Genomic DNA, 18288 nt, shown 5'->3' on the forward strand with positions numbered 1-18288 from the left:
CAGAGAATTAATACGATTGGATTCCCAGCCAGCTGCCGCTAACCGCAGCCTCGTGGCGTCTGCTGGGCCGGGGTGCTGAGGTTAGCTTCCCAAAATCTCGGAGAGCCTTCGGGAAAACGTGTTGGGGGGNGTGGACGGTGAAATTGTCTTAAAGTGCTAAAATCAGCCCCAGAAAGATTGTTTTGCACTAGCCAATGCCTGGGGGGGGCGGGGGGGAGGGAGGGGAAGGCTTTTCCCCTGGAGCGCTTCCAGCTGACTATAAAAACCCATCTGTCCCCGATCGTTCCCCTCGAGATGAGCTCAGCGCCGTGCCGCGGGGGCTGGCTTCCAGCTGGCCGAGGCTGCAGCGGCTCTGGGAGAAGCGGGGCTGAGCTGCCTTCAGCCTGAACTCGGGATGCCTGCGAGGCAGGAAGCAGCGGGCTGATCAAAGGGGAGCGGAGGCAGCGGGGAGGGAGGCGGCTCAAAGGCTGCTGTTTTCTGCCCAGCCAGCTGGGTCGACCCCTGGGCAGTCATTGCTTCCGTAGGCTGGCTCCTTTCCGTCGGGTCCTACGTGGGCTGGGCAGGGGTTGCAGAAGGGCAGGTGACCCTACCAGCCTCCTGCTCGCCCTCTGCTCCCCACTGAACGCTCCCTGTGCTCTGAGTGGGGGGTCGGGGTGGTTTTGGGATCCCTGGCACACACACAGGCTCAGCTGCTTCAGATCATTTATAGCTCCCTGGGTTGTTTACTGTAAGAGGAGCTGGGTTTTTGCTGTGGTCTCCGCCGGTCTAAAGCATTGGTGTTGAAGGCTGGCAGTTCAACAGAATCAATCCCACTAATCACAGCTAGGAACCGGCACGAGACGTTAACGGCGTAGACACGTACACACACACACACACACATACGTTCTAATTGCTTTTATTCTGGAAAGCTGCGGTCGCTGTGTTTGGCAGAGGGGGAAAAAGGCATTCAGAGAGGCCCTTATTTTTTCCTGCCTTCTTTCGCCCTCTTGGTTGCTCCCTGCCTCTTCACACGGGGCTGAGATCTCATTACCTCCCGTTAATATCCGTGGCAGATAGCGGTGGGGCTGTGAGGGATTGCCAGGGTCAGGGAGAGGAGAAATGAAGCATACGGCTGTGAGAGCGAGCATACAGCACCAGCCTGCCCAGATAGAGCCTGAGATTTTGCAGGATTTCAGGTGACACTTGTGCAGCGAAAGAAAAATGATAATGTATGTGGCAGCGGATGAAATGGATCTGGGGCTGCAGCTGTGGGGATCAAGTGAGATAAATGGAATGACAAATGCATCTCTCGGTGGAGATAAATATGCAGCGCCTCTAAAAAATAAATATTTTAGAAAGGAAGGGTGAGGATAGGACAGGCTTGACCAGCAGTAGCATTTTGCTGCTGGTTTCTTTGTACTTGCCTGATGGGCTCTTTGCTTTGTGGGAGGAGGGAAAGGTGTTCACATTAACTCCTGTTTGTCTGAGCTGGATGAATGCTGGCAGGTGGAGGTGTGCTGGGGATCAAGGGACGAGAGAAGCCCTGCTGCTCAGTAATGGAGAGCATCCTCCCAGCGTGCAGCAGATCCTGCAGGATTACAGCCAGCAGGAGCACGGTGCCCTGAGAGAGGGGCATGTTTCATACCCACCCACTTGGCAGGAGGGAGGCATTCCCCTCCTTTGCCCACCTCTCTCTTTTGAGGCAGAACTTTGGAAGCCATAAGCAGAGGAGGCAGCGCTGTGTCTGCAGGTCCCACTGAGATGAAGGCCCCATTGTGGTTAACTGTTTTCTTTTACCCTGTTGGGTCTCTTTGTGTCAAGTGTCTGGTGTATGCATGGCTCTAGCAAGGAGCTTGTCTTGGGGCTGGTAAAAACTTCTAGCAGACAGCATGCTGAGCTGGGATTCAAGCCGTGGGTCAACCTGGAGACCCACATCTCTCCTCCTGCCAGCAAGAGCATCCACTGCAGCCTCACCATGCAGCTTGGAGGTGTCAGGGCTGTGCATGGTGGTTTGTACTGGTGGGGAGAAGAGGGGTTTGCTTGAGAACACAGCTAATGAGATAGACAGCAACACAAAACCGTGCTGTGCTTGCAGTGAAATAGTCTCGTTGTCTGAGGGCAGCAAAGTGTGCTTCCTGCACAGAGAGAGGGCAGGAGCTGACTTTCTGCAAGTGGGATGGCCCTTGCACTGGCGGGCAGTGGTAGGGTTTGTGGTTTCCTGGCAGACTGGCTCTTGTCCCAGCCATCCCACCTAAGCCCTTGGGTCCGAAAAGAAAGGAGTATCTAAGCACGGCGATGTGGGTTGCCCACACAGAGTCATCTTGTCGAATTTTGTGTGGTGGCTGTGTGGGTTTGTGCCCTTGAAAAAAATAGGAGGTGCCAGTCGGAGCTGGGTCAGTAGTTCAGACACCAAGCAAACTTCACCCCATTTGACCCTGCAGTCGGCCATCTGGCATGAGCTGCAGCTCTAACTGCCCCACGCTTCCCCCTGAGCTGTGCTGAAGACCTGGATTGCAGAAATCTCCCCCAGTATTGTCTCAATCTCTGCCTTCGATCCCAGCTTGCAGTCTCAAGCCACAGCCCTTGGTATTCCCTTCCCAATACCTGTTGCCTTAACCCACAGGCATCTTCTCCCATTTTAGCTCTAGTTTCTCTGTGCTTTTGGCTGCCTTGCATCCACTGTTACTCCTGCTCTCTGTGCATCTGGTCCACGGTCCCCCTTACCTGAGCACAAGACGTGGATACTTGCACTACAACAGCAGCTAGGAGCATGCCGTGCTGCCGCTGAGGTGGGAGATGTTTTCTTGCTGAGGGGCTCTGGAAACTATTCCATTGCTTTCATTCTTCCTCTCCTTTTCCTCCTCCCAGCTCAAATCTTTCCTGAAGGAATGCAAGATTGCCAACTACTGCAAGCCTATCCGGCAGCTCCTGGAGAAACTGCAGGAAAATTCAGCCTACATCGCCAGCAGGCGTCAGAAAGCCACCTTCGGCGTGGCCAGCAGGGAGTCTGTGGTGAGTCTGCTGCTTCGATTTGGGCTTCCTGGAAAGACAGTCAGGCTCCTGCTGCTGGGGCTGAGGGGGTGGCAGGGGGAGGGGGGAGGACCAGCTCGTGGGGTGGGGCAGACGCAAACAACTGAGCTCGGCTGGGCTCTGATGCTGGAGCTGGCAAAGCTCTGCAACCCAGAGAGTCATGGAAAACACAGACCGTAAATTACAGCCTGGTGGTGTTTGTAAAACACAGGCGCGTGGAAGAGCCTTGCTTTGCTGGGGCATGGCCTTTGCTGGGAAGTGTCTTGCTTTTCATTATCCACTCCCAGTACGTAGGAGGCGGTTTGTATCTAAGGTGAAGGGGGGGATTCTGTCTGTAAGTTTCCTCCCAGCCTGCACAGAGCTGTCTCGGGCATTGCAGAACTGAGCTATCAGCTGACTGACATGTGGCAATTCAGACTGCAGAGGCAAACCTTTCCCCTTGGTTCCTTGTGGAGACAGGAGCACGGAATCAGTAGTTGTGAGCTGTAAGAACCACGATCGGGCATGCTGCTCTGGAGAGACACTGGTGTGTTCTTCTGTCTGCAGTCCCTCCTGCTGATCAGATGCTGATTGCATTTGATGCCTAGAGAAGCTATAGTGGTCCTGGGTGACGTGTGGGGTCCATGAGTTGAACCTCAGTGTAATTCTGCCTTAGTGCTGAGATGGAGGAGAGTGGCTGGGGTGATGCTGCAGACCTCCTCCTGCCTTAGGAAATGAACTTCTGGCCATCTGAATCAAAACTGGCATTGCTAGGGATGTTACCTGCTTTCCTTTGTCCTTTGGGGACCTGCTGACCTGCTCAGCTCTGCAGTAGCTGAAATTCGGGCCCTATGCAAATGAAGCCAAAGGGAAGCCTTGTTAGTGAAGCTCTATTTGCTTTGCCTTTGTATTTATTCAGCACAGTGCTCTCTGCAAGCCTGGTAGCAGGTGAGCTGCGTGTGCGTGCCTCTGAGGGTAAGTGGTGGCTCTGATTCTTCCTTCCCTATCAGGAGAGAGGTGACAATATCTGTGTCTGGGAGGTCGTGGATGGGATCAGAGGGATGGCTTTTTGGCCACGTGGTGTCATTGGATATGCTGGAGTTCTGCATCACTGAAAGCCCCACGCTAACAGGTGGGCACGGAGCAGAGTCGCAGTGCAGACTAATTCATCTCCAGACACGCAGGGGCAGTAACTGCAGGGAAATTATCCTTTGAAATCCTGATACATCAATGCCTGGACACAGCAGCGTTGTTCTGGGATTAAGGGGTTGATGGAGCTGGTTTGAAGAGATGAAATAGTCTTGGGTTCTGTAAACGCGTTCCTGGCTGGGGCTGCTTTGCCAGAGGAATTTTGCTTCCCGTCTGGAGCAAAGTGGTTAGGGTTTTGTTTTGTGTTTTTTTCGCAGACAGACAGCGCTGTGACCACCCACCCACACTGCAGAGGTAGAGATTTCAGCCCCCAGGGCTCTCTGTGGAATGATGGGCTGGGCAAGATGGTGGCTAAAAAAAAAAAAGGGTTTCCAACCACCCTACCACACAGTCTGCTTTTCCCAGCAGCTCTAGCTGCAGCCCCTGTTTTTAGAATGGATTATTTTAACATCTTGCTGCCCGCACGGCTCCTGGCTGGTGCTGGTGCACCTGCTTGCCCAGGAGCATCGTGGCCAGGAGGCTGAGCAGCGTAGGTCAAGTAGGGCTGGTTCCAGTGGGGCAGCAGCAAGCAGCCTGCCTCTGGGAAAAGGGGCTGGTGAGGGAAAGCAGGCAGTGGTTTGCCCTGCTTGGTTGGATGCAGGCTTTTCTCCTGCAGTTTGAGGGGTACAGCAGCAGTGCAAAGTGCTGCTCAGAGAGGATGCCTGGATTGCTAGTGCAAGATGTATTTCTGCGTTGTGCTGTTGCACTGTGAGAGCAGGAAGCCTTAATTCTCTTAGGGTTAATGGGCTCTCAGTGCTGCTGGGAGCAAAGCAAACAGCCTGCTCAGTGCTTCTGTGGCGTGGAGGATCCTGGCTTATCTGTGTGCCTGGAGACGAGCTCTGTGGCTCATGGCCACACGCTTTCCCCTTGCTCCTTTGCAAATAGATGGTGTAGATTTCCAAAAAGTATCAAAGCTCTCATAGAGACTGGGCTTCCCAGAATGGCTTGGAGTGTCCCTTGAAATCTGGGCTGAGTTTGCCAGGCTGTCTCCAGCATATGCAGGACATGGGCATTTCTGCAGGAGCAAATGCTGCCAGAAAAGGGAAGGGAGGAGGGAGCAAGGGGAGGGAAAAAAAGAGAGGCCAGAAGAATTTGCATGTCCCTCTTGCCAGCAAGAGCAATTGAAAGCAAATGCTCTCTGGTATTCCTATCCATGCATTTGTGCCTGCTCCACTCCAAGGAGCAGAGCCCAGATTCTGAGCTAAATCTTGCAAGCAGCATGCTGAAATGCGAAATGCAGAGACAAAAGTTGAAGCGAGCCTCATCTCTCTGGATCCTCTTCTGGAGGGCAGTGATGTTAGGTTTGTACAGCCCCAGCACCATGGCCTTGGTCCCTGCTGGGTGTCCCCTAGCAGCACAGTGATGCAGACACAGAAGGAGTATTGCAAATGGTTGAGGTTTGGTCTGATAGCATCCACTCTCCAAACTCCCATTGAGGTGTGCTGACTAGAAAGGTAGTGTTTCAGTGGCCTTCCTTTTTTTTCCATCTCTGCACCCAGCACACTCTAAAACCAAAAGAGCTGTCTCAGGCAGAACAAATAATAGACATCTGGCTTCCTTAAGAAGAGCCTTTCTGAGAAGCTGTCCATACCGAGCAGCATCAACAAATGGCCTGATTACAGCTGGCAGCCTGATAGCAGCCTGATCTATAAGTGGGGTGACTTTGTACTGCTCAGGAATCCCTCCCTGTGCAGCGTGGAGCTGTGCTGTCTGCCTGCCGGCGTCTGCAGCAGAGCTGCTGGAGCCAGCAGGGCACCAGCCCTGCATGCATCCTGCTGTTAGCTAGGGGGCTAGGAGCAGCCACGGGCTGCAGCACAGACCTGGGGCTGCCATACAAATGGCCCCATGGGGGTTGTGAGGCTGGGACCTGGCTTACCAGAAGGGGCGTTCCTGCTTGCATATCACATCTCTCTTGCTGCAGGAGTTGGACTTTTTGCAGTGGGATAGTGCAAAGCCTCTGGGCACTGCAGTGATCCAGGTAACAGGTACAGCTCCGTGTGGATTTTAAATTGTCAGCTCGAAAAGCATGTGAGCACCTCGATTTGAAATGCTGCCCCCCAGCCCCTTTCAGTGCTAACATTCCAAACGATTAAAGCCTGAAGGAATTTTTAACCATCTCATTTGCTTCCCAATATTTATGGTGTTTGCACCTCCGCATCCTCCCAGCTCGGGCAGAGGAAACAAGCTCAGTGTTTCTTCATTCTCTGCTCTCCCAAGGTTGGGATGGGTCCAAGACCCCACAAGGAAACGTTTGTTTCAAAAATGAAACACTTGGCTGTAGAACAGTGGGAAGAGGCGATCAAACTTCTGTGCTTAGGTCTTGTAAATGAGGTCTTTCTGAATTAGAACCAAGAGCTGAGCAGACAATCAAATGTCTCCACTGAGAGGGCAGGGGAGAGATTTTGTCCTGATAGATCCTCGGAGCTGTCCCTCTGATTCCCTTTGAAGAGCTGTCAGTCACACCACTCCTGACTCAGTGGTTGCTGTTGTGGCTGTGCCCAAATTCACGCTCAGTCCTGCCTGCAGCCTTAGCCATGATGGCCAGCTACCTACCCAGAGTGTGGTTTGGGAAAGGCTCTTCAGCTCTTAGCTCCCTCCATTTGCCAAGGTTGTATTGCAGAGCTGCTTTAAAACCATCCCTAAATTATCACCCTCTCTGCCCACAGGAACAATGGGAGAAGCAGGTCAAAGAGGAGGGGACACCTCTGACCAAGTACTACGCTCAGTGGAAGAAGCTAAGAGAGAAGGAGATACAACTGGAAATCACCGGCAAAGAAAGGGTAAGAACAAAACACCTGCCTTACTGCACACCACCTGCACTATGGCAGGGGGAGAGCCATGTCCTGACAGCAGTGCCAGTGTGCCCTGCCTGTACCCTGTTTGCTTAAATTGCCAAGTTAATAGAGCACAGGTGAAGGAGTGCCAGGGTGAGCTTGTCTCTGTCCCTGTTCAGGCTCACGCTGTATGACCCATGGGTGCAGCTGAAGACAGGAGCAATAGAGAACTGTGCACCCACAGTGGTGGGTTGGGTGACAGACCCCACTGTGCCAGAGCACTGGGGCAATAATAGCCTTAGTGTGGGTGTTACTTCAGCAGCAAGCATGTGATGTAGTTTTGGAGTTCAGGCTGTATGCACACACAGTGCCTGAAAGTAAGGAGGGGAAGGTGCCTCTCTTCTCAGCAAGGGAAGAATCAGAGGTGAGTTCTGCTTTACATTTTGTTCCACCCGTGGCAGGCTGGCTGTCAGATGGGACCTGCTGTCTGCACAGGGTTGCCCGGCCTACCCTCCTGCCAAAGGGAAGGCTCCGTGGCCACTCCTCAGGGCTCTGTGTGCAGGAGGTGGGGGTGGGAGCTTTGCTTACATTAGGAGTCTGAAGGAAAGCTGTCTCGATGCTAATGCAATGAAAGTGGCTGAGCTAGGCTGCTTGGCCAGGGAGCAGGAAGTAGATGTAATTGGCGTCTCCAGCGTATGGTGGGGAACAATTAAAATAATCGATGGGACATGGGCATGATTGGCTTTGAGCCAGGTCCCGGAGTGCAGCAGAAGATGTGGGAGATGCTGGAAGTGCTCAGCGCTCTGTAGCAGCCTGAGATAAGGGCAGGAGGCTGAGGTTCTCTGGGGCAACCAAAGGGCTGTAGCTTTGGCATAACAAGGCTCAGGAGGATGACTTGAGAAACCAGGGGAAGCCTCAAGGGCAATGACAGGGACTTGTTCCCTATTGGAGAAAGTGGGCCCAGCGGATCAATTGCAGAGAGAGAGATTTTGGAGTTAGCTTTCAGACGGGCCTGTAGCTGCCTGACATCTTTGCTTGGTGAATGGGGCTGCTGTCTCTCTCGGTGGGGACTGCTAGCTTAATGATGCAGCATTGTGAGCCCCAGCAGGAGAGTGAACACCATGAGGCCCATTAGGGCTGGGAAAATCCATGTCCCATTAGCAGCCATTGGGGGGAAAAGATAATAACAGAAAAAAAAAAAAAATCAGCCTGACTCTCAGCTGCCATGAGCTGCAGCTTGCCTCGTGTAACAGCGCTGACCCCGTCTGCCCATTCCGTTTGCTTTTCCCAATGGTTTCTAATGGGATGCAGACTGAACGGCTTCGTGAGACACGGCGGATAGTCACCTTCTTCTATCTGGGATTTAAAAGCCTGGCCCCCAAATTACCTAATTACTGCTCCTGGGGGCTGAGCACGGGCTGTATCTGTGAGCTGGGGCTCAGTGTAAGGCCTCATTCCCTTGCTTTGGGCTGGCCCCACAGCTCGTAGGGGGGCCTTTATTTTGAGGTGCCCAACCTGAACAGCTCCAGCCTCGCCTCCAGACCTGAGTGATGTGTTGCAGGAAAACACGCTCACAATGCGTGAGGACCCACCGTGATAGTTTGGGTGATTTTGCATTTCTCTTGCTGCTGCTGCTGCAGATAACTGTGACCAGGGAGGGCTGTGGAGAACAGGGCTCGCCAACAGGGACCTGGGCAGTTGTCAGAACTGCATTTCCCCTTCTGTTGGCTGTTCCCCGTGCAGGGACTGGGACGCTCCCAACCCCAGCTCTGTCCTGGTTGGGCAGGGCCAGGCTCCCATCTCACTGCTGCTGGAGAGCAGTGGCAGCTGGCTATGGGGTGCCAGCAGGGCAGGAGCTTGGTGCTTTGCTCCCCTCTCTGTCCAGCTTCTGACTTCCCATCCTGGCGCTGCAGATGATTGCTTGTAAGTACTCAGCTCCCCCAATCAATATTGCTCAGCTGGGGACCATAACCATGAAACAGGTCAGGAGAAATTGCTGGAATTGGCTGCGGGAACAAATGCACGGCTTCCTGTCCTTCCCCAAGGGCTGCCTTTCTGGATGGAGTGTGCCTGTCCCACTGGGGAGGCTCCTGGCAGGGCCGGGGGGGCAGTGGGCAGAGAGGAGCGCATCGAGGGCCGGGCTGATGGGTGGGAGAGCAAATGAGTTATTACTCGCAGGGCGAATGTTTCCAAGCAAGCTAATGTGTGCTAATGCATGAGTGCTTCCCAGGAGGTGTGCAGCCAGGCACAGGCAGCGGGCAGCTGATGTTCAGAGTGCACTTGGGATTTAATTTGCATTCTGATTATCTTCGCCCTGCTGGCCTGAGCCCTGGCAAGTAAATCCTCCCCCTAATCCCCCTCTGGAGAGGTGTAAAGAGTGGTGAGGTGGTGTCAATTGCAAGTACTTAATGGCATTGATATTGGCTGTGTCTGCAGCAGCAAGGCTTGGCCCACTGATCTCCATCAGGGCCAGGAACAGGGTGAGCCGTGGTGCAGACAGAGAAGCATCTTCAGCACCTTACCACTGAGCTGTGCTGAGTGTGAAGCCAAAAAGACAACGCTGCTATGGCTGCCACACCTTTTGCCACTGGTGGAACGCTGCTCCTTCAGAGATGACCAGGACAGCCTGCATGGCTTGCAGTCCAGAGCTCTGGGACAGCCAACTTGTCAGGGATATCCTGTGTTTTTAGCCAAGGTACCAGCAATGGACAGCCCTTCAGCAAATGCAGCTTATTGCACAAAGATCAGTGGGGCAGTGGTGCTTTGCTTGTGTTGTTCACCTTGGTCGTGGGCTCAGGGATCTCAGGCTGCTCCTCTGGTTGGCAGCAGGCAGACCAGCTGCTCTTGGCAGTGGGCTTCCACTCACAGGGCAGAGCCAAGTTCGTGTGATGAAGCTCAGCATTTCACGTTCAGAAGTACAAACTAAGGTTCTCCTCGCTGTTGGTTTTGTTGTTTCTTCCAGCTTGAAGACTTGAACTTCCCAGAAATTAAACGCAGGAAACAAGATGAAAGGAAGGAAGAAGACAAGAAGGAATTCAAGGACCTGTTTGAGCTGGACACCGACTCCGATGAGGAGAACGTTGGATTCCCCCTAAAAGGTAAAGCTCTAGGGCTGGGCATGCCTCCTCCTTGTCCAGCTTTGTCCGTGGTGTGGGGCAGTGTAGCTGACCTGGGGCAAGAAGTGTTTGCTGTCTCTTGCATAGATGCAGAAATCCATCTTTGGTTTTCCCCACCTGTAAAAGTGGACTGAGAGTGTTGTTCTACCTGATGGAGACCAAGCGTGCCACTCTGTCGGTCATTGCAAACAGTGGCTGCTGTAGGGGCTGGCTGCCAGAACGAGAATCATTGATGGGACAATGGTCATCCTCTCCTTGCGTGCACTTCTGATGCATTTCTTGCTCACTGAATGACATTGCAGGTTTTCCTGAGGACCCGAGGAAGTCTGCATCCTCCAGAAATGGAGCGGTGTCACTCACGGGCTGTGACCACGAGGGGGCCACAGTAAATTGTGGAACCTGCCGAAAAAGTTGGCCTGGAGGACTGAGGAAAAACTTAAATGTTCTGTTTGTCACTGGGGAAAGTTTGGGCTGTTACAAGTCTTCTCAATGTGATATCATCTGTATAGAAGGGAGCCTTGCAGGATTGCGAGGTTTTCTTGCTTGGAGGTTTGATCTGCAGGTAAAGTCCTGTCTGTGGCACACGTCATGAGGTGTGAGCATCTGTCATGAGAAGCAGTGAATGTTGGCTCCCTCGCAGGGTGCTGTGATACAAGAGGAAGAAGTGGTCAGAAAACTGTTGCTGAGGTTGAGGTTGGTGTGGTTTTGTACACAGCTGCATGCAAAGCTGTGTTTGGAGTTCTTACTGGAAAGAGCCAGTTCCAGAGTCCTGGGGACCTGTAGATCTCTGCAGAGTTGTCGATTGAGAAGTCTCACTGGCTTGAGCTCTGCCATGTGAGCGCTGGCACTGCTGATTAACGTAGGGGGTTTCTAAATGAATGAAGAAGGCAATGGACAGTTGTGCCAATGAGCTCAGACCAAATTCCTAACCCTCTGGAGGCAACTTGGAGCCAGGAACTGCAGTTTGCCTGCTCAGGGTAGCAGCGTAGTGCTCCTAACCAGGCGGTGCTGCCTGCCAGCTGCCTTATTCTGGTTGCTTTATTTTGGTCTGCACCTGGCTGGAAGCTGCGTGGGAATAAGTGGCAAACAGCATGGAAGGAAGGGGAGATGGGAATTTCCAATCATTTCTTGATCTGGTGGATCTGAGGGGAGATTCCCCTTGCTCTGTGCAGGTGGAGCTGAATAGACCCTACTGGGGGGGGGGAAGGGAGGCAGGAATGGTGCCCATTGGAACAGAGAAAGCACTCAGCAGGCAAGAGCCACTTGCTTGGGTCTCTGCAAGGTGTGAAGAGAAAGGAGTCCGTGCATTTTAGGAACCACCAAGCAGGCAAGGGCGGAAGGAGCCCTGCAGTCGGGGGCGAGGGGGAGGAAAGCGTGGATTTGATCAATGTGTGTCACCAAGGAGGTGGGGGAGCTCCCGCATTCCTCTCATTTCCCAGCTGACAGCTCTCCGGGGGGAGAGGCGGCCGCTCCTGGAGATTATTAATGGCTGGGAAAGAGGTGTGGGCAGCCTGGTGGTGCGGCAATTAAAGCGAGGAGGCAGCGCGCTGGGAGCCAGCCGTCTGCGTTAGGTGCCGGTGCGCCGCTAATGAACTCGAACGGCTTTCTTCATTTATTCCCCACCTAATCGTATTACATCCATTTAATGCCAGGCCGGTGGGGGCCGGGGGGGTGTGGAAGGAGAGGTCAGACGTTCTGTACTCGTTTCCTAGCAGAATAATTGCGGCAGAATTCTCGCTGCGTGGAGGGTCCGGGGATGGAGGGATGTCATCCCAAGGAGTAGGGGAGCACCCGTAGCGTTGGCTGCTGGAGCCTGCCGGGTTTGCTCCTACCTTGGCCCACGGAAAGCTCAACTTCTGCCTGCAGAATGCACCAGGACCCGTGTGCATCGGGGCAAAAGGAGGGCACGCTCGGAGCCCGGGGGTGTGCAAGGACGGCCCGGCTCCTCTCCCTTCCCACGGCTTCTCTCTCTGCGTGCTCCCGGCCGAGCTGTCGGCGCTGCCGCCGGCCCTGCCTGATGGATGAGCACGCGCGGCTGCCGGAGCTCTCAGGTGCCCATCAATATGCTCGGCGCCGGCAGCGGCGCTGCCATCCATCTCCGCAGCTCTCCGCATGGCTGCCCGGGAGGCTCCTGCCGCGAGATGTGGCTGCGGCTGCCCCCGGGGCCGCGGCGTTGACGGATGGCGGCGAGCAGCGAGCTGGCAGCCAGCTTATGGATGGCTCCGCGGCCACCGGTCGGCCGCTGGGAAAAAGAGGATGGGGCAAAAAAAAAAAAAAAAAAAGAGATGGCGAAGTGAGAAGGGGCGTGCACCAGTTTCTTAGCGGAGAAAGTGACTGATGTGTGTGGGTCAGTGGGGTAGGGGAGTTGCAGCAGTGAGCTGGGCTTAGCTCGGGGCTGGAAGGAGGTGAGCAGAGGCTGTGGCTGCACTCCCTCTGCACAGAATGCCTTTGCCATTTAGACATGTGGTGACTCAGTGTCCAAGAGAGGGAGATGTGACCTTGATCCCTGTGTGGGCAGTCTGATCCAGAGGCTTCGAAGTGCTTCTCCCCCCAGGCCATGCACCCAGAGGCTCTCGGTGCTTCGTCCCTGGCTGCCTTGGACCTGGTTAGGAGGGGATTTGCGGTGACTTCTGGTTGTGGACCTTTCTGTTGTGACTCTCAGAGGGTTTACAAGGATGCCCTGAACCATGCAGCCCATCTGCAGTTGTGTATAGCAGCTGATGGATGGAGGTTGCTGTACGCTCTTGCTCCAAGGAACCAGCCCTTTTCTCAGCCCAGTGCTTTTGCTACATCTGTTCAGCAGCCCCTTTTCTCCTCTTTGTGCTCTTCTGTCCAAGTCCCTCTCCCAGCACTCGTGTCTCCCTGAGCAGGGCAGGAAGGTGTTTTCTTGGCCATCCCAAGTACCTATTTATGGATGAATACCAGGTAGCCAGGGGCCTCTGAAACGCTATGCATCATTCTCTGGGCTCTAGTGCGAGGGGCACTGGGCAGCACACCAGCAAGAGCCGTGCAGTGAGGTCCCCTCCAGCATGGAGGTGCTGGTGCTTTGCCCTTTGTGTGCGCTGCCTGCTCTTGTGCTGCTCTTTGTGTTTCCACTGACACAGTACAAACTCTTACAGGTAAAGCCAAAGGCAAGGTGCCATCAGACGACAGCTCAGAAGCCAGCAGCAAGGAGGACTATGGCGAGGACGATGAGGATGAAGAGGGAGAGTATGAAGTCGAGGAGGACGAGGAAGATTTAGAGGAAGACAGTGACTCAGATGGTGAGTAGTGCACTTGGGCAAAGGGAAAAGGAATTACTGATGGGAAAAGGAATTACTGATGGGAAAAGGAATTACTGATGGCCAAAGGCTCCTCTGCATCCTGGGGGCTCTCCTACAAAGGAGCTGTCTCCTCTGTTCTTGCTCTGCTGCTGTTTTGAGCTGCAGGGTGTTGGGAGGGCTTCTGACATACACACTGCATGGACAGGGAGACCTGTCAGTTCGGAGCTCACACTGAGAAGAGAGCTAAAGGGTTAAGGCCTGCAGCCCCTGCACTAACAAGCCACCAGCCCCTTTCATCTCCGTGCAGGGGCCTCATGCAGCGAGGCTCAAACGCACGCTTGAAGTAGAGCCCACCCCAGCAGGCTTTGCTTGAAGGCCCCCCCATGGGTTACTCATGCAGGGGAGTGTGGCTGGGGCACCTCACCTCTCCTCCGAGCAGTGCCTGGGGCACGAGGGGCTGCACGGGGGTAACCCTTGGCAGCTGCTCCTCCCAGGATAGGGAGAGCTTGGCCAAGCCCTGCATTCATCTGCTTTTTTTTTTTACCCTGTAGGCAAGCAGTGCAGGCTCTGTAAGAACCAGCTTTGCTCTGTGCTTTGTCCCTCTCCCTTCTCCCAGTGTTTAGCTGCCACCCATAAGAGCAGTGGGTGTTGGGCCAGCAGCTCTGTGCCATCCCTGCCTCCTGCACGGAGCCGCAGCCAGCTCGGAGCCTGCTCTGCGCCCAGCAGCTCAGGAACAGTGTTCAGCTCCAGCCTGCCCTGCCAACTCGCTGCGAGCTGAGCAGACGGGAGCGGGGTTGCCAGGGCTCTGCTGCTCTGCTCTTTGCTGGATTTTTTTTTTTTTTTGCCATCACTTAAAGCCTGAATGTCAGAGGACCAAGCCTCTGCTCCACTGCGAGCAGAGGGGTGCGATGTGCGGTTGGGGAGGGTACAGCCACTGAAGCTCCTGTGCTGCAGCCTTTCTTTACCAGTTTGGGGAGCAATGAGAGCAGGAAGGGGGAGAGAGTCCAAGTGAGAGCAAAAACCTGATTGATTCTGCATGGCAGATGGCTGTGGCTTGGCATGCACAGCCCAGCCTCAGTGCCCAGAATAGATGGGTATTTGGTGCATGTTCTGACAGCACTGTAAAGGGTAAAGAGAGAGCATTTTCCCTCTCTGCTCCTGGCATGTGCAGATGAGCTTAGTGTCTGGGGAGCAGGACCTCTTGGTCCTCCGTTCCTTCACCCATAGTGGCAGCTTCTTTCCCTCTGGGCTCTGCAAACAGAATCTTGCTGCCTCAACACCCAGCAGTGGCAGCAGGGACATGGCTCAGGGCGGACAGCTGGGTCTTCCAGGCCTTCAGCTCCCTGCTCAGCATCCCTGCCCTGCTTTTCCACAAAGCACACAGCTCCAGCAGTGGAAGAGCTCCAGCAGCTCAGAGCCTGTGAGGCCAGAGATAGGAACAGACACAGCAATCTTTGCTCTCTTCGCCTATCTCCTCCAGTACTCCTGAGCCAGCACTGTGCATCCCCCTGCAGCACTCTCCTGCTAGCTGGGAGCTGCGGCGGCACTGATAAATTAATGAGTGTCTGGCATTCATTAGTGATGAGTTGCCTGCACCTGCCTCAGTACGGCAGGATTTACACCTCTCTCTCTCTCCTTCCACCCCCAGGGGAAGGCAAGGCAGCCCCGCGGGGCTCGCAGCGGGCACAGAGGAGCAGCCCCCACGCGCTGTCACGCTCCGACCTCCAGCAGCTGGCCCAGGGCGAGGAGGACGTGGTGGAGGATTTGGCTTTCTCCGATGAAGACTGAGCCCCTCCCACCCTGCAGCCCCTCTGGCTGGTTCTCCAGGAGGTGGTAAGCGCTGGGGGAAAGAGGGGGGGGGTGCCCAGCCCCAGGTGCTGCCACCAAGGACTGTTGAGGTAAAGCGCAGCACTGAAGCTGCTCGGACTTTGCAGGTTTTTCGACCCATTTTTTTTTTTTTTTTGGTAATGCTCTGTGGTCACGTCAAAGCCAGTACAACTGGTAACAGATAATAAAAAGCCCTCTTTAAAATCTGCTTTAAATAACACGGGGGTCAGTTTCAGCTCCTGCTGGAGCACGAGTGAGCTGACCAAGGGGAAGGACGAGCTCTTTGCATGAGGACCCTCCTGTCTGCCCCTCCAACCACACATGGGCCCTGAGGTTCTCTCCAGACCCTCTCCCCAAGGGCTCTTTGCTGGTGTAGAGCATTTAGGGCTTTCTATCACTGGAAATGGAAGCCTTTAGCAGCAGCATCGGGAGCACCAGATCTATCAGCCACGCTGGCTGTACAAATCAATGCTAAGAAACTCACTTTAAGGAACAAACGTTGGGCTACGGGAGGGGGCAAAGGGAAGGGGTGGAAGTAGGATGGAGTAGGAAGAGATAAAACTAATAGTGTAAGGAAAAACACTTTGGGTTTTTTGACCTGTTCCACCCAAGTGTCCTGTAGCCCCGTGCTACCTCAGTGCCTGCAGCTGTGACTGAGCCCTGCCTGCCTACACTGAGTGCTGCTCCTGCCCATTGCCGGGCAGGCAAGCAGGCCATCACTGCTGCAGTACAGTGGTGGGGGCTGTTTGCTTCTGCTTCATTCCGAGCTCACCATGTCTTTTTGGAGAAACAGAAACAGGAATAGAAAGGGTGTTGCTTTTTTTTTTTTTTTCCCCCCCAACTGCACTGACAATCATTATCAGCCCCAGAGGCCCAGAAGGGGGAGGGAAGTTTCCTCCGAAATTAATTATTTATTGTTCTATTTACAGCTCCCCCCGCGGGGGGGGGCAGAGCACCTGCTGCTTCACTGGGCTTCAGAGCTGGGGGCTGAGGCTCTGTACCACTGCTGTGTGTTCAGGCAGGGACACACGGGACCCTGGGATGGGAACTGTGCAGCTCTGACTGCAAGACAACCATTTTCACTTACCTTGACTTCCTATAAGGTAGCTGGGCACGGTGCTTGCTGCCCCCACGTCCCAGTGACAGCAGTACAGCACACAGCAAGGAAACAGAGAGCACTGGGGTTACAGCTGTGCCAGGGGGCTCAGGAGGCCAGGTACTGCTGGTATTTTATTTCAACTGATGGCTGGAAAGCATCTTTTTATTGGGATGTGATGGATAATGACAAGGGGGCTGGGGGGGGGTTGGGTTTTTTTTGCTCTGGGTTTTTTTCCTGTGTGTGTGTCTTTTTTTTTTCTTTTTTTTACAATATAAAGAAGCTCATGTCCCACCAAGCTATTTCGTAAGAAAAAAAAAAAAAAAAAAAAAAAAAAAAAAAAAAAAAAAGTACCACATGTGATTGATTGTGATTGTTGCTCACAACTGTACAGGTCACAGGAGGTTGCCCCCAGGAGTCACCATTGCACTCACAGTAGTCAAAGCTCTGCCCGCTGCGTGTAGCCCCCCCCCCCAGCATCCCTCCCCTCTGCTGGGAGCACACGGGTACCTCTGCCTCACGCTCTGCACGCGGGCCTGAATGTGCAACGCCGTCCACCTCTGGAACAAGGCTTGAAAAAAGAACAGGAATCCTACAAACCAACCGACAACCCCCCCCCAAAAAAAAAACCCCAAGGTATAAATGAGTCCGCAGTACACGTGGCGGAGGGGGAGGGTCACCCCGCATCCCTCCCCCCCCTTTCTTTGAGCACACACACATTTCTTAAAACTCAAGCAAATCCAGCTCTGCAGGGCTGGGCAGAGTCCAGTGGTGCTTGCAGGGGCAGCCCCGCAGCACCAGTGCCATCCGTACCATCCCCACGGGAGTAAACATGGACCGGAACGTGCCTTTTTTTTTTTGTCTGTTTTTTTGTCACTTTTTTGTCTTTGGTATTTGCAAAAGTTTTCGCTAGAGAGATGCATAGACACCTGAATGAGGAACTGAGCGCAGTTTCCAGGGAGGGGGGGGGGATCTGTGGGAAGGGAGCTGGTTCTGCTCGTGCTGGGTGTCCTGCTCAGCCATGCTGAGTCCTGGTGGAGGAGCAGTGCCAGGCCCCCCCCCTCCAGCAGGCGCTGCCTGGAGCTCCTTGAAGGCCAAGAGACTGGGCCTGCTGCCCTCATCCTCCAGCACCCCCTTCCTTCCTTCTCTTCTTCACTTGACGTTGTCTCCATCCATCTTTGGATAGTTCGTCCCTTCCCTTTTTTTTTACGCTTTCTTCTGTTAAAACTCTTTGTGGTTTTACCGGTTGTTTTTTTTTTTTTCCTCCTTTTAAGCAAAAAAAAAAAAGCAAAACGCCTCCCAAAAAAAAAAATAATCATTATAAATCAAACCCTCCCCCCCCCTGCTCTTCCTCGCTCCTCCGTCTCACGCTGCCGAGGGAGGCTCGCCCGCTCTCCATCCCCTTCTGTTGGCTCGACCCAGCCTCAGTTCCAGGGCTGGCTGGGAGCTGTTAGGATGGAGGCTTGGTGGTGTCGCTGAGCCCGGCCCCGATGGAGGGGTTCCCGTTCTCCTGCTTCGGGGAGATGCGGCTGGCGGAGGGCAGAGCGCTGCCGAACGGGGAGGCCACGCTGCCCGTGGATGAGGGCCGCAGCTCGGCTGGGGGCAGGTCCCTCTCCGGTGGCCGCAGCCCTGGGGGCTGCAGGGGGAAGGCCATGGGGAAGCCGGCCATGTAGAGCACCCTGCCCACTCGCTTGGCGACCTGTTGGAAAGGAGAGGGTGTAAATGCAGGGCACGGAAAGGGTTGAGAAAGCAAAGGGGCTCGGCGACGCGTAGGGGCTGCATTTTCCTGCTGCTTGTTTTGTGCCTGTCCTGAAGGGCAGCCTACAGCCCGGTGCCAAACCAAGTCCAGACCCAGAGCTGCAAATGCTCAGGTCTCGCTGTCCCGTGAAGGGTTCGCTGAAAGCTGGGGAACCTGGAGCCTGCTTACCTGGCATGGGGAGGGGAACAAGGAGCCCATGTACCTGGCCAAGTAAGGGGAACCTGGAGCCCACCTACCTGGCCAAGTAAGGGGAACCTGGAGCCCACCTACCTGGCCA

The 18288-nt window shown here is 54.4% G+C and overlaps 2 protein-coding genes across 4 annotated transcripts in view; one reads left to right on the plus strand and one right to left on the minus strand.

Annotated features, from left to right (window-relative positions):
• Positions 1 to 16931, plus strand: part of NOC2L (NOC2 like nucleolar associated transcriptional repressor) — a 35880-nt gene extending 18949 nt beyond the window's left edge. Inside the window, exons 15-20 of one of the 2 annotated variants that reach the window (XM_021417216.1) lie at positions 2848 to 2991; positions 6843 to 6956; positions 9913 to 10048; positions 13186 to 13329; positions 14978 to 15162; positions 16647 to 16931. In XM_021417216.1, coding sequence (XP_021272891.1) covers positions 2848 to 2991; positions 6843 to 6956; positions 9913 to 10048; positions 13186 to 13329; positions 14978 to 15117 — 678 coding nt within the window. In that variant the 3' untranslated portion in view covers positions 15118 to 15162; positions 16647 to 16931. Of the gene's footprint in view, positions 1 to 2847; positions 2992 to 6842; positions 6957 to 9912; positions 10049 to 13185; positions 13330 to 14977 lie in introns of both variants that reach the window. The other variant, XM_021417215.1, reaches the window with a different exon arrangement.
• The window catches only part of SAMD11 (sterile alpha motif domain containing 11), a 62168-nt gene continuing 60981 nt past the window's right edge, over positions 17102 to 18288 (minus strand). For both annotated transcript variants that reach the window (XM_021417217.1, XM_021417218.1), the window contains one exon: positions 17102 to 17951. In XM_021417217.1, the coding sequence (XP_021272892.1) occupies positions 17703 to 17951 (249 nt within the window). In that variant the 3' untranslated portion in view covers positions 17102 to 17702. The remainder of the gene's footprint in view (positions 17952 to 18288) is intronic.

Source organism: Numida meleagris, chromosome 20 (genome assembly GCF_002078875.1).
Source record: "Numida meleagris isolate 19003 breed g44 Domestic line chromosome 20, NumMel1.0, whole genome shotgun sequence".
Taxonomy (NCBI): Eukaryota; Metazoa; Chordata; class Aves; order Galliformes; family Numididae; genus Numida; species Numida meleagris.